The 27,613-nt window shown below is 42.4% G+C and overlaps 1 protein-coding gene across 3 annotated transcripts in view; it reads right to left on the bottom strand.

The window, feature by feature from the left end:
* Positions 1 to 5,713: 5,713 nt before the first annotated feature.
* Positions 5,714 to 27,613, bottom strand: part of CTCF (CCCTC-binding factor) — a 50,122-nt gene continuing 28,222 nt past the window's right edge. For 2 of the 3 annotated variants that reach the window (XM_061173185.1, XM_061173184.1), the window contains 10 exons: positions 25,162 to 25,951; positions 24,642 to 24,812; positions 21,791 to 21,924; positions 17,924 to 18,044; positions 17,187 to 17,336; positions 13,258 to 13,418; positions 12,538 to 12,720; positions 11,637 to 11,772; positions 8,355 to 8,516; positions 5,714 to 7,196 (listed from right to left, as the gene is read on the bottom strand). In XM_061173185.1, the coding sequence (XP_061029168.1) occupies positions 7,012 to 7,196; positions 8,355 to 8,516; positions 11,637 to 11,772; positions 12,538 to 12,720; positions 13,258 to 13,418; positions 17,187 to 17,336; positions 17,924 to 18,044; positions 21,791 to 21,924; positions 24,642 to 24,812; positions 25,162 to 25,942 (2,184 nt within the window). In that variant the 5' untranslated portion in view covers positions 25,943 to 25,951 and the 3' untranslated portion in view covers positions 5,714 to 7,011. The remainder of the gene's footprint in view (positions 7,197 to 8,354; positions 8,517 to 11,636; positions 11,773 to 12,537; positions 12,721 to 13,257; positions 13,419 to 17,186; positions 17,337 to 17,923; positions 18,045 to 21,790; positions 21,925 to 24,641; positions 24,813 to 25,161; positions 25,952 to 27,613) is intronic. The other variant, XM_061173186.1, reaches the window with a different exon arrangement.

The raw sequence follows: 27,613 nt of genomic DNA on the forward strand, positions 1-27,613 counted from the left end.
CCATAGATTAGGACAAAGTAGAAACTGAATAGTAACAACTTGGAGGAAGCCCCCTTCCCTAAAGCAGCAGGCCCAGGTGTGATAGCCCAGGGCTGACAGGGCAGGACTCAGCCGGAGAGGGTGCTGAGTTCCTGCCAACAGAGGCGAGAGGATGTCCTGCTCTGCTGCCTCCCGACTTGAGAGAGAGTTCAGGTTAAGACTCTCACAAGAGACCACACAGAACCCACCAACTGCTTCTAGGGTGCGAGCTCAGCAGCTCTCACACACAGTATGGCCAAGTGGCCAAGAATGAAGGTTCTGAAGGCACACTGCCTGAATTCAAGTCCTGACTCCACCTCTTACTGGCTGTTTGACACTGAGTAAGTCACTTAATCTTTCTGGGCATCCAGTTCCTGTTTTGTAAGCTGGAGCTATTAACTTACCTTGAAGTGTAAGGATTAAATGTTTAGAGAGGTGCTCACAACAGGGCCTGGAACTCAGGGAACACTTGTATTTGCCAAGTCTTACCATGGCAACCTTAAGACTCCAGAACAGAAGGATAGAAAACCCCCCTCACTGGGATTTTTGTTTCGAATGACAAGAATGAGAAACACAAGAGGGAATAAGTGCCAAAGGGTTCGAGCTGCTCCCAGGTGGAGGGCGTCTTGAGACCAACAGCTGCACTGGTGGCATCAGCCCGTCTAGTGAGTGCTGTGAGGACAAGCAGGGGGCTGCGGAGGAGGAAACCAGGATCAGCCTGGAGATTAGGACGGGGTGCCAGGCTAGCCACACATCTCCGTAACTGCTGGCCGTCAGGATGGCGGTGACAAAACAAGCATAACTGCTATCAGAGACCAAGTGAACACGTGGGACTCAGCTCCCACAAGTGAGTGACTCATGAGAGGGAGAGCGGCCTTCAACTTGTTCAAGACTGTCTCTGTGTTCTAGACAGCATGACACTCCGTGGGCGCTCAGGAAATGCTAAAAGCTCATAATGAGGAATAAGCCCCGCCTGCTCCATTAGCACAGGGTGACAGGCCAGGCTGCAGCTCCCAGGACTGCCATGAGGCTCCCGTCAAAAGTTCTCCCGTGTGGAGTAAGAGTGTGAAGGTTTCACATTTAATGGAGTCACACAGGATGTATCATGGGGCTATGCCAATGGAGGAATCTCCTTCCGGCCTTAGCTGCATCACAATGTCACTTTTCTTGCCCCCTCCCCAACCAAAACCAACCTACTTGTAAACAATTTGAATATATACAATTAGAACAGAAAAGTTATGCTGAAGATAAACTGCTTGCTGTTCTATGAAGAGATTTTCTATTATACTTAAAAAAAATTGTTTTGGGGGGTGGGGGGTGGGGCGGCTGTGTGGCTTGCAGGATCCCAGTTCCCCGACCAGGGATTGAACCCGGGCCCCCTGCAGTGGAAGCGCAGAGTCCCAACCACTGGACCACCAGGGAATACCCTATACTTAAAAATTTTAAAAAGCTATGTGGCCACTGAAACAACTCTGGTAGGGGGTGCTCTGGTTCCTGGTGGCAGTGGGGGTTAGCCCATGCCTGGGATAGAGACCAAATGCCCTGACAGCCTCGGGCCACTAACATTCAGTCCAAGTTGCTGATTGCCTGGTTCACAGTCCCAAGGCCCCTGATGATACCGATTTTTCTGGGAGACCCGACTGCATGGACACCACAAACCAGCCGAAGCCTTCACACAGCTTGTCCACTGTTACTTACTTTTCACTGAAAACTGGTAAGTTGGAATTCTGGTTAAAAAACCCTATAATTGGGGCTTCCCTGGTGGCGCAGTGGTTGAGAGTCTGCCTGCAAATGCAGGGGGACACGGGTTCGGGCCCTGGTCTGGGAGGATCCCACATGCCGCGTAGCAACTAGGCCCGTGAGCCACAATTGCTGAGCCTGCGCGTCTGGAGCCTGTGCCCCGCAACAAGAGAGGCCGCGATAGTGAGAGGCCCGCGCACCGCGATGAAGAGTGGCCCCCGCTTGCCGCAACTAGAGAGAAAGCCCTCGCACAGAAACAAGGACCCAACGCAGCCATAAATAAATAAATAAATAAAATTTAAAAAAAGAAAAAACCCTATAATTATCTCGAGATAATAAAAGCTATTTATGACAAACCCACAGCCAATATAATACTCAATGGTGAAAAGCTGAAAGCTTTCCCACTAAAATCTGGAAGAAGACAAGGATGCCCACTCTCACCTCTTCTATTCAACACAGAATTGGAAGTCCTAGCCATAGCAAACAAGAAAAAGAAATAAAAGGTATCCAAATTGGGGGACTTCCCTGGTGGTGCAGTGGTTAAAAGAAGCCGCCTGCCCACGCAGGGGACATGGGTTCGAGCCCTGGTCCGGGAAGATCCCACATGCCACGGAGCAGCTAAGCCCGCATGCCACAACTACTGAGCCCGTGTACTACAACTACTGAAGCCCACGCGCCTAACGAGAAGCCCACGCACTGCAACAAGGAGTAGCCCCCACTTGCCTCAACTAGAGAAAGCCTGTGCGCAGCAACGAAGACCCAACGCAGCCAAAAGTAAATTTAAAAAAAAAGTATCCAAATTGGAAGGGAAGAGGTAAAACTGTCATTATATGCAGATGATATACTATATATAGAAACCCCTAAAGACTCCACACAAAAACTACCAGAACCGATAAATGAATTCAGCAAGGTAGCAAGATACAAGATTAACATACTGGTTACACTTCTTTACACCAACAAGGAAATATCACAAAGGGAATGTAAAAAAAAAAAATACCTTTTAAAATCGCAATACGGGCTTCCCTGCTGGCGCAGTGGTTGAGAATCTCCCTGCCAATGCAGGGGACACAGGTTCGAGCCCTGGTCTGGGAAGATCCCACATGCTGCGGAGCAACTGGGCCCGTGAGCCACAACTGCTGAGCCTGCGTGTCTGGAGCCTGTGCTCCGCAACAAGAGAGGCCGTGACAGTGAGAGGCACGCGCACCGCGATGGAGAGTGGCCCCCGCTCGCCGCAACTGGAGAAAGCCCTTGCATAGAAACGAAGACCCAACACAGCCAAAAAATAAAAATAAATTTAAAAAAAAAAAAAATCGCAATCCAAAAAATAAAATACTTAGGAATAAATCTCACCAAGGAGGTGAAAGACTTACAGGCTGAGAACTATAAAACATTAATAAAGGAAACTGAAGATGATTCAAAGAAATGGAAAGATACCCCATGCTCTTGGATTGGAAGAATTAATAATGTTAAAATGGCCATACTACCCAAAGCAATCTACAGTTTTAATGAGACCCCTATCAAGTTACCCATGATATTTTTCACAGAACTAGAACAAATAATCCTAAAATTCATGTGGAACCATAAAAGACCCAGAATTGCCAAAGCGATCCTGAAGAAAAAGAACAAGGCAGGAGGCGTAACCCTCCAAGACTTCAGACAATACTACAAAGCTATAGTAATCAAAATTGGCATAAAAACAGACATATGGATCAATGGAACAGAGTAGAGAGCCCAGAAATAAACCCAAACCTTCAATTAATCTTTGACAAAGGAGGCAAGAATATATAATGGGAAAAAGACAGTCTCTTCAGCAAGTGGTGCTGGGAAAGTTGGACAGCTGCATGTAAATCAGTGAAGTCAGAACACACTCTCTCGCCATACACAAAAATAAACTCAAATGGCTTAAAGACTTAAACATAAGACATGACACCATAAAACTCCTAGAAGGGAACACAGGCAAAACATTCTCTGACACAAATCGTACCAATGTTCTTAGGTCAGTCTCCCAAGGCAATAGAAATAAAAACAAAAATAAACAAATGGGACTTAATCAAACTTACAAGCTTTTGCATAGCAAAGGAAACCGTAAAAAAACCGAACAGACAACCTATGGAATGGGAGAAAATACCTGCAAATGATGTGAAAGACAAGGGCTTAATTTCCAAAATATACGAACAGTTCATACAACTCAACAAAGAAAAACAAACAACCGAATCTAAAAATGGGCAGAAGACCTAAATAGACATTTCTCCAAAGAAGAAACACAGATGACCATGTGCACATGAAAAGATGATCAACATCACTAATTATTAGAGATATGCAAACCAAAACTACAATGAGGTACCACCTCACACCAGTCAGAATGGCCATCATTATAAAGTCTACAAATAACATGCTGGAGAGGGTGTGGAGAAAAGGGAACCCTCCTACACTGTTGATGGGAATGTAAGTTGGTGCAGCCACTATGGAAAACAGTATGGAGGTTCCTCAGAAAACTAAACCATAATTCAAAAAGATACACGCACCCCTATGTTCACAGCAGCACTATTTGCAACAGCCGAGACAAGGAAACCACCTAAATGTCCATCGACAGATGAATGGATAAATAAGATGTGGTACGTATATACAGTGGAATACTACTCAGCCATAAAAAAGAACGAAATAATGCCATTTGCAGCAACATGGATGCAACTAGAGATTATCATACTAAGTAGGTCAGAAAGACAAATACCATATATCACTTATATGTGGAATCTAAAATATGACACGAATGCACTTATCTATGAAACAGAAACAGAATCACGGACATAGAGAACAGACTGGTGGTGGTGGTTGCCAAGTGGGAGGGGGGATGGGGGAGGGATGGAGTGGGAGGTTGAGGTTAGCTGATGTAAGCTTTTATGTATAGAATGGATAAACAACAAGGTCCTACTGTATAACACAGAGAACTATATTTAATATCCTATGACAGGGGTCTTCCCTGGCAGTGCAGTGGATAAGACTCTGTGCTCCCAATGCAGGGGGCCCAGGTTTGATCCCTGGTCTGGGAACTAGATCCCACTTGCATGCTGCAACAGAGAGTTCGCATGCCACAACTAAGGAGCCCGCCTGCCACAACTACAGACCCGGTGCAACCAAATAAATAAAAATTAAAATAAAAAATCCTATGACAAACCATAATGGAAAGTAGTGTTAAAAAAAAAAGAATGTATATATAACTTAATCAACATCACTGTACAGCAGTAATTAACACACTGTAAATACTTCAATAAAAAAAAAATTTTTAAAAACCAAACAAAAAACCAAAAAACCTGTAACTAGTGGCCAAAGCTTTCACGGAAAAGGGGCTTGCCAAAGGAATCTACCCAGAAATGGCCAACAGCAGCAAGAAGGTATTTCACTAATGCATAAACTTCCTAACACACTCCCTTTCCATCCTGCTTCCTAGGTGCTAACAAGCAGCTGTGCTATCTAGGACTCTCACCCCACAGCCTGGTGGTGGCACATGTCTCCTTCAAATGAACTTCTCTAGGGCAGACTGGGCCCAGCTTCTCTCTGTTCCCCTGCACTTGGCAGAGCTCGATGTATTTTGATCCCAGCTCTCCTTGAGCTGAGATCTCGAGGCCAAAGATTCCCATCAGCCCCTTCTCCTCTAAGCTCTGTAGCCCACCTGCTCTACCACAGGCAACCGGCTCTTCAGTTGGATCATGGGGCTGGCAGCTGTATACACTCACCTCTCTACTCACATACCACTTTTGGGGCACTGAAACTTGCAGCAGGATGCACTCAATATTCCATCACCTGCCAAGATCATCTCTCTCATTTGCTAGAGAGGAAGCGGTCATCCTGGAAACATAGCTTGCGTCTGAAAGGCGAGGAGGCCTGCACTGCCTGAGGCTACGCACATAGACCCCTCTGGGCCCCTCGTTAGGCAGGAATCACACAAGTCGGAGTGTTTGGAGCACTTGTTAATCCGTTATGATTTATTAGCTGTACAGCAGTAGATCCTCCTCCCCAGCTTTCAACCCCATTACATATTTTATTACAGGTCTCATGTTGGCGTCCTAAAATAATGAAAAATATCACACAGTACAGCTAAGTACAAAATGCATCAACCTAGAGTCTGATAGCTAACTGATGGCTCTCTTAAAAGCAATACACAGAAGAAAAAAGTGTTTGAAATCAGCAAGACTGAGGCTCTCTAAAAAACACATTTTAAACGTGTGACAGTTCATGTGCAAGAATCACTTTTTAGTTGGTTTTGCTTCACATTATTTTTTGAAGATCCAAAGTTTAAATTACTGACCTAGTGAAATTTTCTGGCCCAGCTTTTAAGAGCTGCTGTGACCCACTCATAATCACCCTTCTGCTTTAACAGAGGATTTATAAAACACAAAACTCAGCTACAAACAAAGAAAATGTAGATGGGAAATCATAACAAAGTTAATTGTACAAGGTTCAAATGCTGGCTCCATGGGCTGGAAAATCATGATCTTCCATGTGGGTGTCCGTCACTAGCGGGCAGCAGTCTGGGTGCCATTCTGCTACATGACTGTGATCCAATTCCTTGTCAACATTTACATACTACAGTCTGTGGAAACTTAATTTGCAAGTAATTAAAATGCTGGGTTTTCTTACACTGCACTTCTTTTCAACCTCTTAATTAATGGAAAAGATTAAAATGTAAAAAAAGTTATTTACAAGCTTGACCATACCAGAAACTTTGCCAAGAAAGAGGCAAAGTCTTCAGGACAGAAACCAATCGTAGCATGCCATACTACTGGTGTGCAGCTGACTCCAAGCAAAGAGAGTCAGGGCAAAGCAAAAGCAAAAACCAGTTTAAAAGTCTAAGTCCTTCCCAAGTCTGCATTTACAATTAAAAACTCTCCTGGGAAGAAGACCATAGAACTCTGGGAAACCCAGTGGTGGTTTCTGGAGTGGTTTACCATAGCAAGAGAGAGGGTTCAATGTCTCTGTTTCCATCTAAGAAAACCAGTTAGGCGTCAACACTGTCCTCAGCACTTCACAGTAAACCCTCAGGGACTCAGAACATTCCATGATTTGCTAACATCAAACAGCAAGTTCTAGTTAAATCACATTTTTCTAACATCATCCTTGAAGTTTTAGTTCTCAGTATGTTTGGTAAAATGATGCTTTTCCCAAAGCCAAAAGAAGAAAGAAGGGAGAAAAATTAAGATGCGGGCCGTTTAAACACAGCCCAGAGCAGTCCTGGCAACGAGCGAGGCCCCGCCATCACCGGTCCATCATGCTGAGGATCATCTCGGGCGTGAGGTCTCCGTTGGGGGCGTCTGTGGCGGCTGGCTGGGGCTCCTCTTCCTCCCCCTCCGCGGGCTCTGCGTCTGGCTCTTTTTTGACTTCAACTATAATGTTCTCAATTGCACCTGTATTCTGGTCTTCGACCTGAATAATGGCTGTTGCTGGCAAAGAAGAGCGTGAACAAAACAAATGCTCCATTAAAGCCCCCAAGGATTGCAAGGGTCTTTTCAGACGCGACACTAAATGAATGTCAGCAACACAGGAAAGCCTTAGATTCGATACAGAGAAAGTCAATCAAAAAGACCTAATAACCTAAAGTGCGGCCATACACGAAGCCCCACTACTCTAGATACTATCAAAGAACAAAATGTTGACACTCCTCTTCATATGCCTCCCAAATTACATATTAAAAAACTTAGTTTTCCTTTATGTCATAAATTTGGGCTTCATAATAGTGTGTGTGAGACAGGCAAAAAATGCAGATGGTGCGGGACTAGGAATACTTCACAGAGCGTGGGATGTAGGTCCGTTTTAGAGACGACTCACCTATAGCAAAGAACCTGACATTTTTGAGTCTGAAGTTCTCCCAACACCCAGGGCCCTCCCGCCAGTTCACTCACTCAAATGTGTATAGGCAAAATAGTTCCCGGGATCTTTAGAGTCAACCACCCCTCTGCAATAAGACATCTGGACATGGGGCTCAGGGAGCATATTAAAAAAATAGATGAAACCGTGTATTTGTTAAAGAAAGAAAAACACTTGCCAGCTTTTAGGAGATTCATGAATAGAACAGAGACCTGAGACCCTGCAGAGCCTGCTGTCACAAGGGCCACGTCCAGTATAGGACTGCTACGTGGTGTGACGTGGAGGGCGGACACCTCCTCTGTGTCCTCTCATAAACCAGGAGGCCACCAATAGAATCCACAGGCCTGGATTTCTTAGGAGGGTCAGTGTCAGCTCAGAAATTGCTTTTTCCCTCTATCTTTTAAAATTTGGCTGTTTTACATTCATTACCACATCAATTTTGCCAGCTGACTATGACTCTGGTTGTTTTGTAAAACCCTCCCACATTAACAGTACCCACCTTGTAGAACATAAGTACCCTTCTACTCTGGACTTTCTCTTGCTGAAACCTAACAGGCCTCTAGAGATGTTCCTCAGTAAAAACCAAAAAATCGCTTCCTGAGAGTTTGTTCCCAGTGTGACCTTAATTTGTTCTCATGGCTCAGTTCCCATCTACCCAAAGAATAAGGACCTGTCTGGCTTCCCCACGTGTTAGGAGAGGACGCCAGCCTACTGTGCTGAGATAGTCAACTTACGCTGGGTCTGTTTGGGCTGGTTGGTTCTGCCAGGGGGGCGTCCTCTCCGCTTCTTGGCAGGTGGTGGGGCTGGGGTCACAGGCTGAGGCTCTGGCTCGGGTTCAATCTCCACGGCAGGCTCCTCCTCATCCTCATTGTCATCCAGGTCTGGCTCAGCATTTTCTTCTCATGAAATCAGGAAGAAGAGGTAGTGGGGCAAGGAGAAGAGTGGTGGAAGAAAAAATAACACACAAATAATCACATATTCTGTGAAGTCTAGTTACGTATTTATTTTCATCGTTAAAAGCCCATTTAAAAAATGCTTTCACTGGAATTTTTGTTATCAGTGTTAACAGAGTAAACTGGTATTGATGCAGAATAAGCAAATCAACGTAAATACTATTCATATTTTATGTGGACTGGATATTACTTTTTTCTATCAGCTTTAGATATCAGAATATTGAGTTTTGAATTCTTAGAGGCAACTCCACAGTATGCCAGTTATATAAAAAAAACCCCACAAATGGTGTTCTAAGTTGAAAATGAAACAAATGTTCCCTCTACCTACTACACAAGGATAAAGCAGGACACTAAGACTGAGATGGACCCCTGAAGAGTGGTGGAATGTGTGCATGCGTGTCTGTGTGTATGAAGTTCTTGAAGCACCGTGAGGTCCTATTTACTACGAAAAGCATAAGGCCAGGTTTTGGGATTTAATTTAATTCCCAGCTGTTCCAAACCCAACAGGTCATTCTTAACTCCCTTACCTTCTCCCGAATGCCATTATCACATAAAAGGAGAGGGAACTACTATAGAAAGAACACTGACGAGGAGCCTGATAATATGGTTTTGAGTCTCAGATCTCCTAAGTGTGTGACCTGGGACCATGACCACACTGAACCTCAGTTTCCTTGTGTAGTCTCTAAAGCACTCCCAAGGATCACAAGGATTGAGATAATGCCTGTAATCGTGCTCTGTAACTTACATTCTACTACATAATCACAGTTGATTTTTACACTGTACATCACAGTTTAAAAATTCTCCATTATTCCATTTAGGCTTCATTAAATAAAAGATATTACCCTCATTTTATAGAAATAGAGAGAAGCTAATGATTTGTAAGGCACAACTAACCACAGTTTGGGGCTATTCTGCCGCCCACACCTATAGGCAACCAAAGAGTTCTTGCTACCCCTCCCCCATTGCCAAGGCACAAAATGTACCCCGTCTGCCTTCCTCCAAGAAATGCAGGTTACAAGCACATTCTCTTTCTCTAGCACCAAATGTTTAAATTTAGAAGTCTGTGGGTAAATGCCTGATCTTCAGGACAAAATGCCTTATTTGCCAAGTGACTGAAATCCTAAGTGAAAATGTGGGGAACGTACTGGTACGTGGCAGAGTGTCAAGGACGACACGCTTTCCTGCTGAACTTATTCAAGCCCCCTATTGCCTAAGTTGGCCCAATGCCTAGAAAATTAAACAAATTCAGTCAGAATTGGGGGAAAAAGCACACAAAGAAGGTTAATAGGGTCAAAGGCTTATTGGCTGGGAGAGATTTTGGCAAAAAGCCTTGAAAAAAGCAGTAGACTCTGCTGGTCAATTTTTGCCGATGGCCAACAGGCAGAACTTCTGGGAGGGAACAAATATGACTGTGTGGCCTTCACCAGCCCAGAAATTCTGGGATAAAGAGACACTAGGTATGAGGTCCAAAACTAAACACTGTGCTGTACAAACCAGCAGTGCAGAAGACAAAGGGAGGAACTGTAGAAACCTATTAGGAACCGTCAATAAACTCTGCAGGTGAAAGATGCTTCTGGTAAAGTACAATTACAGAGTAGAGCTGGTTTTGTTGGGAGATTAACCACAGAAATGAACAGGGAAGAACCATGAGAAAAAAGGGTATGGGACGATGTCTGTGGCAGTAGGAGGCTCTGCAACGAAGAGCAACTACAGGTATCCTGAAGCTCAAGGTTATCTGTGGATCTCTGCTGGTACTTGAGGCCCTCTGACATTCCTTGGCACCTCCCAACAGTCCACTCAATTTCTTAGCCAAACAAAGGGATCCCACAAAATTCTCAGTAGAGAGTGATGCGCTTTTATAAAAATTAAGCAAAGTGACATTTTAAAAGAGGCATTCACTTAAAACCGAGTGAAGATATTGCTTAAAATAGCTTTTCTACTAAAAAAGGCAGCAAAATATAAACTACTGTTATGCTTAGATGAATATTCTCCCAGAAATAGTTAAAGTTCTGAATAGAAAAGTGAAGGCTTTATTAAGATAAAAAACAAAAGGGACTTTGTTATAGATTTAAGTATTAAAAACCTAGTACTTTCATGAACAAATTTTATAATAAAACCAATAAAGTAACATAAGTTCTTTAATACGTTTTCAGAAATTTCATTTCCTTCCCCGCTATTTCTACTGACAAGCAATGCAGAAGACAAAATGAGAACTCCTTAGAAATACATTAGGCATCATCTATAAGTGCATTCTCCAAAACAAAACCCCTCTACATCCTTTTCCACAAAAACCTTAAATCTTTAAGTCACAGATATGACTTCTTAACTGGCTGCCAGTAGCCCAAGTATCCACATTATAAAACCTAACACTATGGAATAAGTTAGTATAATCAAACGTGACTCCTACATTACCAACACCCTTGTTTGCCACCCCCTTCATGAGTCTAGCACCACAACGCATATACTTTCTGTCTGGATTTCATGACTAACACCCCAAAGAACATCAATGGTAGGAAAATAGGCAAAGTTTTAAATTATAAATGGAGAGATTAAGGTAGGAAGAGAAAGGCTGACCTTCATGGATTTGATCAACACATCTCAAGGCTAGGCTGACACAGGCAGTCAAACCAGAAGTTGGTCAGGATGCTTAAGCAACCTTCTTCATGTCCATTAGATTCACTGCTCAAATCTAGACCAGCTTCCTAAATGTAAAAGCTATGAACATAGAAAAGAAACTCTGCTGGCCTTAGAATATCACTAATCTGAGTAAATTGAGTAAAGATATTAATTTTGCTTCAGCTTTAACTGAACATAACATATAATATCTTATCAAGCAATGGAATGCCATGAGAAAAAAAAAAAGAAAAAAAAAAAAGAAAATTTGCTCCAGGAATAAACTAACTGCTGTTGTAAATATATACACACATCAGGAAGATTCGAGGTTTAAAGGAAGTATGAGAGACTGGCCTATCTCTGTATCCCAGCATGTCCATACGTAAATACACTGGACACTCTGCACCAAAACCTGCCATGTGTAACTAACTCAAGAAACAAGTTACTTACCACTGTCAGAGGAGTCTTCCTTTTTAGAGCGCATCTTTCTTTTCCTTCCACGTTTACTCTTCTTCGTTTCTCCTCCATTTTCCCCTTCTACACCATCTGGACCAGCACAATTATCAGCATGTCTCGCCATGGTATTCTAACAAAAGGAACAAAACCCTCTTTGAAAACATTACTAAAAAAGATAAGAATAAAATTGGAAGTTCTCTTTTAGTTTAATTAAAAAAACCACCAGGGGGGCAGCAGGAAATCCTATTAAGTCTCAATGTTCTAGTAACTGCTAAATGTGTCCTGAACATACTCTCCCCATTCAGAGGAAATGGTCTCCATCTGGAGGGGGCGGGGAGAGAGACAAGGGTGGGCAAGAGAGGAGAGTTGCTCAGAAGATGAGGTTGGGTCCTCTGAGTAGGGGAGAATCAGACCAACCTCCCTGTCCTGTGCAGACCTGACAAACATGGCCCTAAGTGAAGATCCAGGACAGAACTGTTAAAAAAAAGTACTAAGTTCCCGGGACTTCCCTGGTGGTCCAGTGGCTAAGATTCCACACTCCCAACACAGGGGGCCTGGGTTCGATCCCTGGTCAGGGAACTAGATCCCACATGCCACAACTAAGAGTTCACATGATGCACCTAAAGAGCCCACATGCTGCAACAAAGATCCTGCAGGCCACAACTAAGACCCGGTGCAGCCAAATAAATAAATAAAAATATACTGAGTTCCTCATCAGTGGAAGGGTTCACACATGGACAGAAAACCTTGAGGTGGGGATGACTGACCCTTTTCCAAATGACAGTGCATCTCTATATTTATAACCTCAGTGGAAAAAACTGCCCTGCTTTGCAGTGGAAGCTCAAGAACGTGGTATCAAGAACTGTAAGACAGGAAGTAAAGTTCTGACTCTTACCCGGCGTGTAAATGTTTTCCCACACTTAGAACAGACGAAGGCCGCGGGGACAAAGTTGGGGTCATGATAGCGTTTGAAGTGCATGTCAAGGAGCTGTTTCTGGCGGAAGGTCTTGTCGCAGTGGCTGCAGGCATAAGGCTTCTCCCCGGTGTGGGTGCGCTTATGCATGATCATGTGCCTCTCCTGAAAGAAAGTGGGGTGGGGGAAGGTCTCAGAGCCTGTCCTAGGGCTGCTACCCCAGCCACCATCTGTGTGCGCGTAGCTGACAAGACCTTTCTCTCCCAAGGGTCTAGGCTCAAAACTGCTTATTGAGAGGATAAAGTTAACCATACTGGGGTACAAAACTGCTTCCCAAAATCCTAGCACAGATACGCTCACTCCTGCTGGGCTGCTTCTGTACATCACTCCCAAGCATCAGGCCCCAGGACCAGATTCTTCCCTTCTCTCAAGTCCTGGACTTACTTCCCATGGTTTTGAGAAAAGCCAGCAGCAGTCTGCCTGGAGGGGGTGGAGGGTGGGGGAAGGTGTGACTGAATAAAACTGTCAGTTGGAACCAGACATGATACAATCGAGAAGCAGGACCTTTGGTGACAATCTCACAAACCACAGTTTGAAAATATTATCCTTAAAAATAGTCACCATACAAGGTATATAAAAACCCTCTGATAAAACCTAACACTAATGGGACATCAACCGTTTTCTAACTATGAAGGGCTCTACCTGTCTGCAAGCGTAATCACACTGATCACACTTAAAGCGCTTCTCGTTCTTGTGTGACTTCTGGTGCTGGATGAGGGCATAGCGCTCATGAAATACAGCATCGCAGTATCGGCATTTCTTGCCCTGCTCAATGTAGGAATGCTGCTTTCGCAAGTGGACACCTGAAAGCAAAATACAAAGCGCAGTCCATCTTGTGAAAACACAAACAAGCATTTCAAAGAGTTAAGAATACATTTCTTTCTGCTTCTTAAAATAATTACTCTGGCTGCTATACAGAAAATGAATAAAAGGAGTAACAGACATGGGGAGACTAGTGGAGACGTTGAAACTGGATAGGTGAAAGAAGGTGGTGGTTTGGATAAAGGAGATGGCAGTGGGTACAGAGGGAAGGAGAAGAACTGATGAGAGACCTAAGAAGTTGAATCAACAGGATTGAGTGACTGGCCAGAGAGTGAGGAAGAGAAAGGTGGGTATCATGAATGACCTCCAGGTTTCTGGCTTGGAAAACTGAGCAGATGGTGGGGCCATTTACTGAGACAAGGAATAGTGGGACAGGGCTGAAGCCCAAGCTGTGTTTACCTTTGGGGCGAGGGGGTAAAGGTGTTTTAGACCTTCAGTTTTGGACATGTTGAAGTTGAAATGTCAACGGTATCAAGTAGGGATAGGGATGGCAAGGAATAGATGGTCACATAAGCCTAAATCAAAGGACAGATTTGGAGTAGGATTTGAGTGAGACCAAGAGAACTGATGAAATCACTAAGGCAAAGAAAGAAAAAGAGTATGGGTCATGCCTTAAGAAACCTAACAGTTAAGGCCAGTGAGAGGAAAAAGGATTAAAACAAGAGAAGGTTGAGAAGGAACAGTCAGAGAAATCAGAAGAAAACCAACAGGATGTAGTGCCATGAAAGCCAAAGGAAGACTGTTTTAAGCAGAAGGGTGCAGCCTGCTATGAAGAATGATGCTAAGAGATCAAGGCAGATGGGGAGTTGAACGTTCCCTACATTCTGCAATGTGGGGTCATTGGTGATCTTAGTCAGAGTCACTTTATAGAGTGATGGGTATAAGCCAGATGGGAAGGAAACTAGAAGCTGAGGAAGAGAGGACTGTGAGGGATATAACTCATGAGCATTGGCTAGGAAGGAAATAAGAGTTAAACCTAGAAGGGAAAGACTTTTTTTTAAAAAAAGACAAGAGAGATGTAAGCACATTTAGAGTTGAGGCAAAAGATTAAGGAGTGAGAACATGAAAACGAAGGTAAAGATGCGATACCTGACCACGTAAAGGCTGCCAAGAACACAGGAGAGTGGGATCAGGGCAAAGGGACAGGCCACAGACAAGAAGAGTGACACAAACTCTCTAGTAGCAGATGGGGAAAGAGGATGAATGCAGGTAGGTTTACACATCTGATAACAGGAAATGTGAAGTTTCAACCTGTTGCCTTTATTTTTTTGTGAAGTAGGAAAAGAGGTTACATACTGAGACCAGGGAGGCAAAGAGAAAAGGGAAGGAAGATTAGAGGTTTAAAGAAAGTTAACAATGATTTATCCTACTCTGTCATGGAACCTCCCACATTGCAGGCACCCGAACATTTGTGGAATGAATGAATGCATGGACAAACTCACTGAGGAGAATGGGAGCACAACTGATGAGGACAAACAGCTGGATTACTCAGGAGCCCAGCTGCATTTGGGATCATGAATTTATGGTGCTACCAATCTGCTCAAACAAGGTAATATCACATCACACTTAAAGAGGGCCTATTCTGGGGAATGGAAGTAAGATAAGGGAAAGGAATGGCTCACTTTTAACTCTCTACACATGTTCACTATATGAAGGCCTTTTATACACAAATATATTATTCCAAATAATTTTTAGGCCTCAACTTTCCCCTTCTGGTCCTCAGATAGAGACTTAATAGTTAAAGATTTTCTTTCATACATTCTTATTAAATACTTACAATAATGATTCTGTAAGGTAGGAATTATTCTTATACATCAGTTAAAAAAAAAAAAAAAAAGACTTAGAGCAGTTAAGTATTTGAAGGTGAATCTTGACTCTGGTAGGTCTGTCAAGATTCTCCATGCTTTCCTGTGTCCCAAAGTGATGAATCTTAATTATTGGATATTAGTGTGAAATCAGACCTGCTTTGGGGAACACAAACTTGTTTGGGAATAGTTTTGGGAGATAACTATTATTTGACAGCTCCTAGGCAATTAAGTGCCTCATAAAGAGCTCGTTATGCAGGGTCTAAGAGGTATCATGCAAGTATAAAACACTCAAGGTTTTTATTTGCATCATGAAAGTGAATAACTTAAAAAAAAATGTGAATAATTCAAACAGTGGCCTAACAGCTCACACACTGCCATGAGATATTACTGGTTTAGGTTTTAGTTTCTATACAGTGAGAACAGTAAAACTCTTTCATTTACCTGAGGACAGTACCTCTTAAGTTTTTCTAACAAAGTCCTTTCAAGAGCAGAGTAGGATGAACACATGACCCACTGGATCTTATGTGGAGCCCAAAGTCCTCTACTTCAAGCTCACAGTTTCATCTTAAAAACGTTAGTCAGTCTACAGTTTGTTCAATATAGTCATATTAACGTAAAAATGTTTCTTAAGACGCCAGCTCAGTTGTATAACTTTACTCAAAACCTTCTGAGTATAACCAATGCTGCAGAAAGACAGGCCAAATTTATGCTGTGGCTCAGTATGCTCCTGATATGACCTGGGTATTTATGTACTCCACTGTGTGAGAAACAGCTCTAGAGGGTTCGAGAGGATTCAAGTCCAGCTTTGCCACTCATAAGCTGTGTTGTGTAGCTTTGGTCAAGACACCTGTTCATCATCTATAAAGCTAGAATATACCTTGATGACTTCATATGGTAGTTGTGAAGATCAAATGAGTAAAGAAGTAAAACAAAAGTAAAAGACAACCTGTAAAGTACAATTTACCTAAGTTTATATTATTATTATTATTCAGGGAGCAATGCATTTTGGATAGAGAACAGACTGGGGCAATATTTTTACCTCTTTTAAATAATAAAAACAAAGGGATAAATCCAGATGACCTTATCTTTAAGAATATGGGTCATAGTATGGGACTTCCCTGGTGGTGCAGTGGTTAAGAATCTGCATGCATGCCAATGCAGGGGACATGGTTCGAGCCCTGGTCCGGGAAGATCCCACATGCCGCAGAGCAACTAAGCCCACGAGCCACAACTACTGAGCCTGTGCTCTAGAGCCCACAAGCCACAACTACTGAGTCTGCATGCCACAACTACTGAAGCCCGCATGCCTAGAGCCTGTGCTCCGCAACAAGAGAGGCCACTGCAATTAGGAGCCCACACACAACAAAGAGTAGCCCCCGCTCGCTGCAACTAGAAAAAGCCTGCACGCAGCAACGAAGACGCAACGCAGCCATAAATAAATGAATAAATAGATAAATAAATAAATTTATTTAAAAAAAAAAAGAATATGGGTCATACTAAAATTTCTACCACCAAACTCTGCCTCTATATAAACTCTAGCTTAATTACGCACAGAAATATAGCTATCACCAAACCAATAAAACAGTCCCATTACCTAGAGGAAGTACAAATATTGTGAAAAGAACCTGAAGTGAACTGACCTTAGTTCGAATCATACTATGTCACTTCCCTATTTGGGGGCTTTAATTATACTGTTTTCTCTCATTACAGCTGCCATTAATTTATAGATGAGCTATAGTCAGGAAAGAATCTTGTAGCTTAGCTTCAGTAAGAGAAAGGAGAGAGAAGAAAGTATCACTAGCATCTAAGCACTGACTTTTATTAAACAGCAGGCCATTCACATTCACAAAACTTACATGAAAGAAGTTAATTTGTGATCTCCATTATTTTCACAAATTTGTCAAAATATATTTTTCATTTGCCACTAGTTAATTTACTTACCCAAATCACTTTTTCGGGCTATGACAGTGTCACAGTGGGGACAGTGAAATTTGGCCACATTTTCTGTGTGCTTCTGTAAAATGTGCATCTTCATGGTACCACTTTGGGTAAACCGTGCATGACAAATATAACATTCATAAGGTTTTTCCCCTTAAAAGGAAATACAAAATGAACTTAGATGAAATAACTGAATACTATCATATAATTGGAGCGTAATCCAGGTGGCAGATGTGCTAATCCACAGAGAATCTACAGTTCTTAATTTAGGAAGGATGAGGCTCAGGCCCACTGCCTGGCTCATGCCTATCTTTAGAGATGGAAAAGAAGTCCCAAACTGTGGCCACCACCTCTGCTTTGCCCAGCTCTGCCACGGAGTCCTTCACATTTTAGTAAGAGTAGTTCCTACAGTAGTACTTACCTTTGGGGGAAAGCAGACGGGATGACAGGAGGACCTGCAAGATTTTCTTTTTAGGAAAAGAGAGTACTTTGGAAAACTGACGAGTTGGGTTACTTACGTAACCTACCCAGACTTCTTCTAACAGTGAAAACTTTCCATTCTCCAATGTATATTCAGAGCAATGAATTCCAAAGATGTGCCAGAGAAGCATTTGTCAATTATATACTACTCTCATGCCAGCTTCCATTTGGGTAACTAATAGGGGCATGTGGTGGTTCACAGGGTCCCACGGGATCCACTAAAAAGCGGTTCATTAATACGAGGAAGGGAGAAGTCCTACCTGAATGGGTTCTCATGTGCCTTTTCAGCTTGTATGTGTCCCTGCTGGCATAACTGCATAAGCTGCACTGGAAAGGACGCTCTCCAGTGTGAGAGCGAATGTGACGTTTTAATTTGCTGACCTGAAACACAAAAGCAACCGAACCTCTTAAACTTTCGTTAACATAGACTGTGACATGAATACTGTGGGTCAGGCACAAAAGCTTATTTTTTGGACACTGCAGTTCATAATACAGAAGAAGTCTAAAAGATAGTATTTCTTCCTCCTCATTATTTGTAACTGTTGCCTCTCAAATCCCTATCATAATCCAAGGGAAAAGGGTAAAATGGATAGGGGCATAGATGAGTCAAGATGGGCTATTATTAACTGTTAGGCTGGGTGATAGGTACATGGGGGTGTATTATACTAGTCTGTCTACTTCTATATATGTTTGAAATCTTCCATAATAGTTTTAAAATAATCCATGCTTATTTATGGATCAATTTTCTAACAAATTTTGAATCCAAGTTAATAAATGCATTTTAATTCCCTTAAGTCTCTCTTCCTATCATCAGCACTTCCCTGACAGGCCAGGCGCCAGGGGCCTCTCACCTTCCTCACTATGGACTTATGCTTTTCATCTTTTATTAAATATCTTTCCAACAAAACAGTGACTTTCAAACTTGACTCTAAGAAGTGTTTTGAACACTAATGTTTCCTTTGAAAATTTTAAAAAGTGTTCCAATTTTTACATTAAAATCTCCCTGTACTTCTAAGTGCTATATAGTAAAATTCCACACACTGTAAGGCTAAAGAATGGTCCCAACAGCATTACTGAATAATTCTCTTTCCAAAACTTGCCTATTTACCATATATTAAATTCCTATATACACAGGGATTATTTATTTATTTATTTATTTATTCATTCATTCATTCATTTATTTATTTATGGCTGTGTTGGGTCTTCGTTTCTGTGCGAGGGCTCTCCCCAGTTGCGGCAAGCGGGGGCCACTCTTCATCGCGGTGCGCGGGCCTCTCACTATCGCGGCCTCTCTTGTTGCGGAGCACAGGCTCCAGACGCGCAGGCTCAGTAGTTGTGGCTCACAGGCCTAGCTGCTCCGCGGCATGCGGGATCCTCCCAGACCAGGGCTCGAACCCATGTCCCCCGCATCAGCAGGCAGACTCCCAACCCCTGCGCCACCAGGGAAGCCCGGATCTATTCTTTTTCAACAGACTATTTGTTTATTCCTGCTCCAATATCACACTGTCTTCATTTACCATATAGTTTTCAAACAGCCGATAGCACAAGCCCCTCATTCTTTTTTTTGTTTTTTAAAATTTATTCATTTATGGCTGCGTTGGGTCTTCATTGCTGCGTGCGGGCTTTCTCTAGTTGGGGCGAGTGGGGGCTACTCTTCGTTGCGGTGTGCAGACTTCTCATTGTGGTGGCTTCTCTTGTGGAGCACGGGCTCTATGCGCGCAGGTTTCAGTAGTTGTGGCACATGGGCTCAGTAGTTGTGGCTCACAGGCTCTAGAGTGCAGGCTCAGTAGTTGTGGCGCGTGGGCTTAGTTGCTCCATGGCATGTGGGATCTCCCCGGACCAGGGCTCAAACCCGTGTCCCCTGCATTGGCAGGCGGATTCTTAACCACTGAGCCACCAGGGAAGCCCAAGCCCCTCATTGGTTTTCCAAAATTTTCTTAGTCATTCATATTTACTCTTCCAGTTGAAATTTAGAATCAACCTGAAATGTGTATTTATTTATGTCCTTTGGAAAATTTTGAGACGTTTTCTTCTTACAGGTAGGTATCAGATGTTTTTTGCTGTTCAGTTTATCCCTAGGTCATTTTATTGCTGTTAGGGTTTGAACCTGTTTCCTACTATTGATATTGTATAAAATAAGTCACTGATTCTTTTGTATTTATCTTGGATCTGACCACCCAAATGAACTCTTACTGCTTTAGGTTTTTCAGCCAATACTCTTGAATTTTCTATGTAAGCAAATATGTCTGCAAGACATGACAGCTTTGTCTTTCCATTTATAATTCATTTATTATTTTATACTACTAGCTAGGATTTCCAATACAATGTTGAAATGGTAACAGTAGGAATGGAAATCTTGTTCCAAAGTTTACTGGGAATACTTCCAGTGTTTCAGAGTTAATTAGGCTGGGTTTACTATGGATTTCCAGTATATACTCCTTATAATAAATTTTTTTTTTTTTTTTTGGCTGCATTGGGTCTTCGTTGCTGCGCGGGCTTTCTCTAGTTGCGGCGAGCAGGGGCTGCTCTTTGTTGCGGTGTGCGGCCTTAGCTGCTCCACGGCATGTGGGATCTCCCCGGACCAGGGCTTGAACCAGTGATCCCTGCATTGGCAGGCAGATTCTTAACCACTGCGCCACCAGGGAAGTCCCTAAAGATATTTTTTTCTACTCTTGACTTGCTAGAACTCTAAACGGTAATAAGTATTAAATTTTATGATTTTTCAATAATCTATAGAAATGATATGGTTTTTCTTTAATCTCTCAGTGTAGTATACACCAATTATATCCTAATGCTGAATTATTCTTGCATTTTAGATACATTCTATTTAGTAATCACTTATTTTAAAATCTAGTACCAAATTTGGTTTGTTAATTCACTTAGAATTTTGGCTTTTCTGTGAGAAACAGAACAGTTTTCTTTTTGGAAGTATCCTTATCCAGTTTTGGTAACAGGGTAGCCTCAAATAATAAAGGTGATATATATATATACACACACACACACACACACACACACACACATACATATAAAGAAAGAAAGCAACCAAGCAAGCAAGCAAGCTAGTTAGCTAGCTAGCTGCTGGGCCTTAGTTGCAGCACGTAGGATCTTAGTTGCAGCACATAGGACCTTCATTGTGGCACGAAGGATCTTTTAGTTGCAGCATGCGGGATCTTTTAGTTGAGGCATGTGGGATCTAGTTCCCTCACTAGGGATGGAGCCCGGGCCCCCTGCATTGGGAGCACAGAATCTTAGCCACTGGAGCACTAGGGAAGTCCCTAAAATCTTCCATTTTGAAGTGCTCTTGGTATAGTTACTCTTTTCTTTGAAGTTTGGTAGCACTTGCCTGTAATAATATGTGGATTAGTGCTCTTTTTTTTTAGATGATTTTTTAAAAATTAATTAATTATATTTTGGCTGCGTTGGGTCTTCGTTGCTGCACGTGGGCTTTCTCTAATTGTGGCAAGCGGGGGTTACTCTTCGTTGTGGTGCGCGGGCTTCTCATTGCGGTGGCTTCTCTTATTGCAGAGCACGGGCTCTACATGCGTGGGCTTCAGTAGTTGCAGCACACGGGCTCAGTAATTGCAGCACGTGGGCTCTAGAGTTCGCAGGCTTCAATAGTTGTGGCGTGTGGGCTCTAAAGCGCAGGCTCAGTAGTTGTGGTGCATGGGCATAGTTGCTCCGAGGCATGTGGGGTTGTGGTGGGGTCTTCCTGAACCAGGGCTCGAACCTGTGTCCCCTGCATTGGCAGGCAGGTTCTTAACCACTGTGCCACCAGGGACGTCCCTACTGCTCCTTTTTGTTTTTGTTTTTTTTTTGGTTGCGGGTCTTAGTTGCGGCATGCATGTGGGATCTAGTTCCCTGACCAGGGATCAAACCTGGGCCCCCTGCACTGGGAGCGCTGAGCCTTATCCACCGCGCCACCAGGGAAGTCCCGTTAGTGCTCTTTTTTTAATGGGAAAACCTTTCACACTCATTACAGTTTTTTTTTTTTTTGGTGGTGGGGAGGGAGAGTGGGAGTGCAGTAATCTAGCAAGATTTTCTATCTTGTATTAAGTCAGTATGAGGACAGTTCATACTGGAATCATGATCTTCTTCAGAGAGGAACCAACAAGGAGCTGAATACTCACTTCTACACTGGCGTAATCGCACATGGAACACTTAAATGGCTTCTCATGGGTGTGTTTGTAACGACGATGCCGCACCAATTCTCCACTAGTCACAAAGGCCATGTCGCAGTCTGGGCACTTGTGAGGACGAGTACCTAGAGAAAGGAGGGTATAACAGAAAGACAAGATCAAGGGCACAGTTAATTACAGAGTTCAATGTGTGACACAACTGCTACATGAGGTTGGACCCTGGTCATCTCATCAACCCTCCCTGAGAGTAGCTCCAAAAGCTATGGGTGAGCCCAGCTGACTTTACAACACTAACCCCAAAATATTAGAAACACATGCCAAACATTTAGTTTCTCTTAATTATCCATTTGAGTATGCTGCCTTTGAATACAAAATATTTTTTATCCCTATTTTGTGAATATTCTGGTCACTATGGATTAAAGGTTAACAGAAACACCATTCTGTTTCAACCCTTCTAAAAAATATACAACATCTTTAAACCTCAATTTTTATCAAGTACAGGCCACAGAATTAATAGTTATTTGACTCAAGATCCTTTTGCACATCAAATCTTACTGTTATTATGATTATACATATAGGGCCACTGGGCTGTCCATACTGACCCACTTTTTCTTTAAAAAAAATACAAATATAATAACATGTTTTCTATATAAATTTGGTTTGATAAGGTATTCTAGAGATTTATCAAAGGCTTTATAAAGTAATATTGCCTTGTATGTTATGTGATTTAAACAGATCATTTTCAAACATCAATATCTAATATTCTGTGATCTGAAAGTCAAATCATGGAATATTTAAATATTTTTATGAACTAATAATATACCCTCTATATTTCTTGTTTTGTTTTTTCTTTCACTGAGATAATCTTACCGTTTTTAATATGTCTTCCCATAGTAGCCCCATAACATAACATTACTTTAGTAGATCTTCTCTAGCCACTTTATATTCTGAACACTGCACTGAAAATATCATGCCCAGGTAATAATGATAATGAGGAGATAAAGCTGACAGTAGAACACAGTGCTACCTTCATAGGTTATTATTTAGAAACTAGGGACTATCTGTAATTGTGGGCTGTGGGTAAGGGGTGAATAGCAAGGTAATCTCAAACACCAAAATCAAAGGAAGGCTATTTTTGAGAATGGAATTAAGAAGAGTCACAATGTAATGAATGGGTCCAGCCATCTGCAGAAATGATTCTCCCAGAGATTGAGAAAACACTGGAGAGGGAAATGTGATTGGATATGATAGTAACTAGAAAATTCCAAAGAATGTTCATTTGCTCAATTTGCTTCTTTAGTACCACTGAGGATTAAGAGTGAAGGATAGAGTTCTTATCTATGAAAAATGTATAGTCTGGTGGTACAAATAGGTTAAGTAAAACAACGACTAACAAGAGAAGGAAAGCAACATCCATTTCTATTAGGACGAGGTAAGTTGAAAACAAAGAATTTCCAATGTTTACCTAGTATTATTTAGGGGAGAGAAAGAGGCTTGCCTCTGGTAGACATAAGCATGGCAATTAGGAAAGAAGTGGACACTGCTGTGGGACAGAAGTTTTCATCGGGTTGACCCACATGACTGCCTATGTCCCTCTGCTCAAGGTCCATGGCTCACCAAGTCACCCTTCAATTGCTACAGCATCCTGACATAGGATGCAATATGACTGCATCTAGAAAATAAAAAGGTATATTCCTCGGCATAAACTGATTTTCTGATATGAATCTGACTCTTGAGGGTTTGGTTAGTATGAATTAGTCCTGCCAAATCATTCCTGAATAACCAGACAGACTGAATTTCTTATTTCCAAAGCTGAGGACTAGACCATGACATGCAGTGCCCACATCAAGGCACTCCCGTTCTGGCAAGTCCTATAGTGGGGCCAGCTGCTTTCATCTAGTCATATGCCCTTTCCCTAGGGTTTCAAACTACCAAATAAAACATATTATTATCAAGTGTCTGGGTAGAAACTAGGTAGTTGGTGAAAAGTGACCAAGTCACATTAGCAAATATACTAATGCACAGCATACTGCTCATTGGCCAGTCCCTACTTGATCACATTCATCAGACAACCAGCACATCAAATAAAAAACAAGAATCATCATATGAAACGAGGTGGAGAATCTGGATAGAGGAAAGCTATTCTGCATGAAGAACTAGGTGAAAGAAGTTTCTATTAGCACTTGCAGCCAAATGCCAACACCGAAAGTATAAAGAGCCCAGAAGAGAGTCTAAAGAGAGCTTTAGCCCATAGTCTCTCCTCTTTAGTGACCCCAGAACCTGACCACAGCCAACATGAAGCTAATATTAGAGTATTAAGTATGTGTGAACCATGAATGAATAAATGTTTGAATTGCTGGAATGGTGACTTAAATTTTCCATTCTGGGATTATGAATTATCTTCTTTGAGGTAAAACAACCAGAAACCATAGTTTTTACAAAGGTAGGATTTCACTTCTATTTCTAATGTTCTTCCTCATAGTGCCTGGCAATTACCGCCTGGGAATTTAGGGGGGGTTAGTTTTTGTCATTGTTGTTAAAACCTTAGCAACACAGTGGTGATACCTTTGGGAAATATTATAGGTTAACTACCAGAGAAAATCTTTTTCTGAATCACCATCCTTATAAAATTTAGATTATTTTCCACTAAACTTTCTTTACATTTGCCTATAACTAAGTCCATCTGCTTACAATAAATCAAGATCACAAAGAGGGTACCATAAGAAAGAACAAAAAAATCTTCCCACTCTTATTCCCACTGGAATCAGCTTAGATGATATTTAAAACCCAAGTTTAAACCTTTGCTATGCTGTAGCCCCCAACATTCTTAACCAGCACCCACCTGTGTGTGTGTTAAGGTGATTCCTCAGAAGGGTGACTGTCCTGAATGCCCTGCCACAGAGATGGCACTTGTGTGGTCTCTCATCAGTGTGACTTTTCATGTGCCGATCCAAATTTGAACGCCGTGGACATGTGTAACTGCAAAGCTCACACTGGAATGTCTTCTTTACACCTATGTACAAAATAAAACACTTACTTGTTGCAGGGTTTCAAAGTGTTAAGATTAATCCTAATCTTAAACTTCCACAAATATATTTCATTAGCCTTTTATAGCTAAAGCCAACTAAGTCACATTGAGTTATAATTATCTCATGCCACTAATAGATTTACTTCTTTCTCTTCAGGACTTAAAAAGTACTCAACCTGGAAAAACTTCTTTTAGACTGGCTTAAAAAGACTGGTGCCCACATCACAATCTTTAAAATAAATCCATTTAATGTAAAATAACCTGCATAGACACTGTGTTATGTGCTTTATCCCAAAAAGGTTTTATGAGAGTATAATGGATAAACTCATTTTACCTTTCTTTTTAATTTTTGTTGGTTTTGGAGGCTTCATGTTACCAACCACTTTCTCTGCGTTAACCTCTGACAGCAGACCCTCCTGCTGCTCTTCCTCAAAATCGTACACAGAGACATCCACATCTTTGCCCTCCTCCGTGTAACGCAGTTTGCTCTTTTTGGTTTTCTTTGTTTTTTTGGCGGGTGGTTGATAGTCTGGGTCCTTTTGCCAACTAGGATCTTCCTGAGGCGGAAGTTCCCCTTGCTCTAGCGTCTCCACCTCTCCATTGGCCCCCACTTTTACCACTTGAAACCCTTCAGGCAAAGGTAAGGTGTGACATATCATGGGTTCACTTTCTGCAAGGCCCTCTTTAGACACTTCATTCTCATAAGCCCCCTGAAGTTCTTCTACTGAAGTGGTAGCAACAGGTACAGTCACGGGAACGGGTACTTGCACAAGCTGAAGCTCTCCTATGTTTATAGGCTGTTCCTCCATATTTACAACCTGCAAGGTTATAATCTGGGTATCGTCTACAGCAGCCTCTGCTTCTGGAGCAACTGCACCCTCCATTACTTCAGTCTTCATCTGAAGAAGGGTAGGATCCAGCTGTTCCATCATTACCATCTGTACACTGCTATTGACATCCTGGACCACCTCACCCCCATCAGTCTGGTTCTGGGGTAGGTGGCAAGCGTCCTCTTCTTGGCCCCCTTCCCGGCGTCTCTGGTAAGTCTTTCTCTCCTTTCCTTTAATGAAAGTTTCAGACTCTTCCACAATGGCTTCAACCGCCTCACCTTCCATTTCCCCTTCCTTTATTAAGGGAGAACACAGATTATTATATAAAATAAAATTTGTCTAATTGAAAACATATACATTTTAAACAAAAAAGACCCCTGATGAATGAATTAGGCACCAGTGGTTGTTAATATTACAAAAAGACACAACAGATATTATTTACCTCCTGATGGAAGAATGGAATACCACCTATGAAGCAGTCTTGTCAAACAAAACAAAAAAATCTGAAACGAATCAAGCCTCTAGATCCAACTACCAATTAACAGGAAACTGGTGACAGATGATATTAAATTACACTACAGGGATGAAATTCATTAAATTCAGACTGAAGGAAACTGCAGGAATAACTACCCAGTTTCTTCTGCAAATAAATCACCAGGAGAAAAAAAAATGGGAAGGGTAGAGGGAGAACCTACAGATCAGTGGTTCTCAACCTGGGGTGACTATGCCTCCAAGAGACATCTGGCAAGGCCTGGACACGTTTCTGGTTGTCACTACTGCGGCAGGTGTGCTACCAGTATCTTGTAGATGCTCTGGCAGAGGCCAGAGATGTTACTAAACATCCTGCTATGCACAGGTCAGTCCTCCACAACAAAGAATTATTGGTCCCCAAATGTCAACAGTGCAGAGGTTGAGAAACTCTGATACAGACAAAAGAGGCCTAAGAGATACAGCAATCACAGTGTATGGATCTTGTCTGGATTCTGATTCAAACCAACAAATGGTTTAAAAAAATGCCACGAGGACTTCCCTGGTGGCACAGTGCATAAGAATCCACCTGCCAATGCAGGGGACACAGGTTTGATCCCTGGTCTGGGAAGATCCCACATGCCGCGGAGCAACTAAGCCCGTGCACCACAACTACTGAGCCTGTGCTCTAGAGCCCGCGTGCCACAGCTACTGAAGCCCATGCGCTTAGAGCCATAACAGAAGCCACCGCAAGGAGAAGCCTGCGCACCACAACGAAGAGTAGCCCCCGCTCACCACAACTAGAGAAAGCTCGCACGCAGCAACACAGTCAAAAAAAGATCCAACACAGCCAAAAATAAATAAAATTAAATCTTTTTTTTTTTTTTTTTTAAAAAGGGACTTCCCTGGTGGCACAGTGGTTAAGAGTCCGCCTGCCAATGCAGGGGACATGGGTTCAAGCCCTGGTCCGGGAAGATCCCACATGCAACGGAGCAACTAAGCCCGTGCGCCACAACTACTGAGCCTACGCTCTAGAGCCTGTGCTCCGCAACAAGAAGCCCGCGCACCACAACAAAGAGTAGCCCCCGCTCGTAGCAATGAAGACCCAACGCAGCCAAAAATAAAGAAATAAATTTATTAAAAAAAAAAAAAAAAGCCACAAGACAATGAGATTCAACTCTGACTGGATATTTGATATTAAAGAGTTATTCACAAAACTGGTTTAAATCTTACACATTTCTTATATCTGGCAGAGGACCTCACTGTTTTTAGCTAAATTCTCCCTTAGAAAACAAGCCACCAGAGTTTTTTTTGGAGTCAAAATCAGAACTTGGATCCAGACTCCAATGGTCCTGCTTGTAGTTACACACACCGCTACCTCCTGTCTCATACCATCAACTTGACATTCATGTATCTCTCTTGTCTATAAGACCATGAGTTCCTTGAGGACAGAGACCATGAAAACAAGTAGTTTTTACTCTTGAGCAC

This window comes from Eubalaena glacialis, chromosome 18 (assembly GCF_028564815.1).
Source record: "Eubalaena glacialis isolate mEubGla1 chromosome 18, mEubGla1.1.hap2.+ XY, whole genome shotgun sequence".
In the NCBI taxonomy this organism is placed as follows: Eukaryota; Metazoa; Chordata; class Mammalia; order Artiodactyla; family Balaenidae; genus Eubalaena; species Eubalaena glacialis.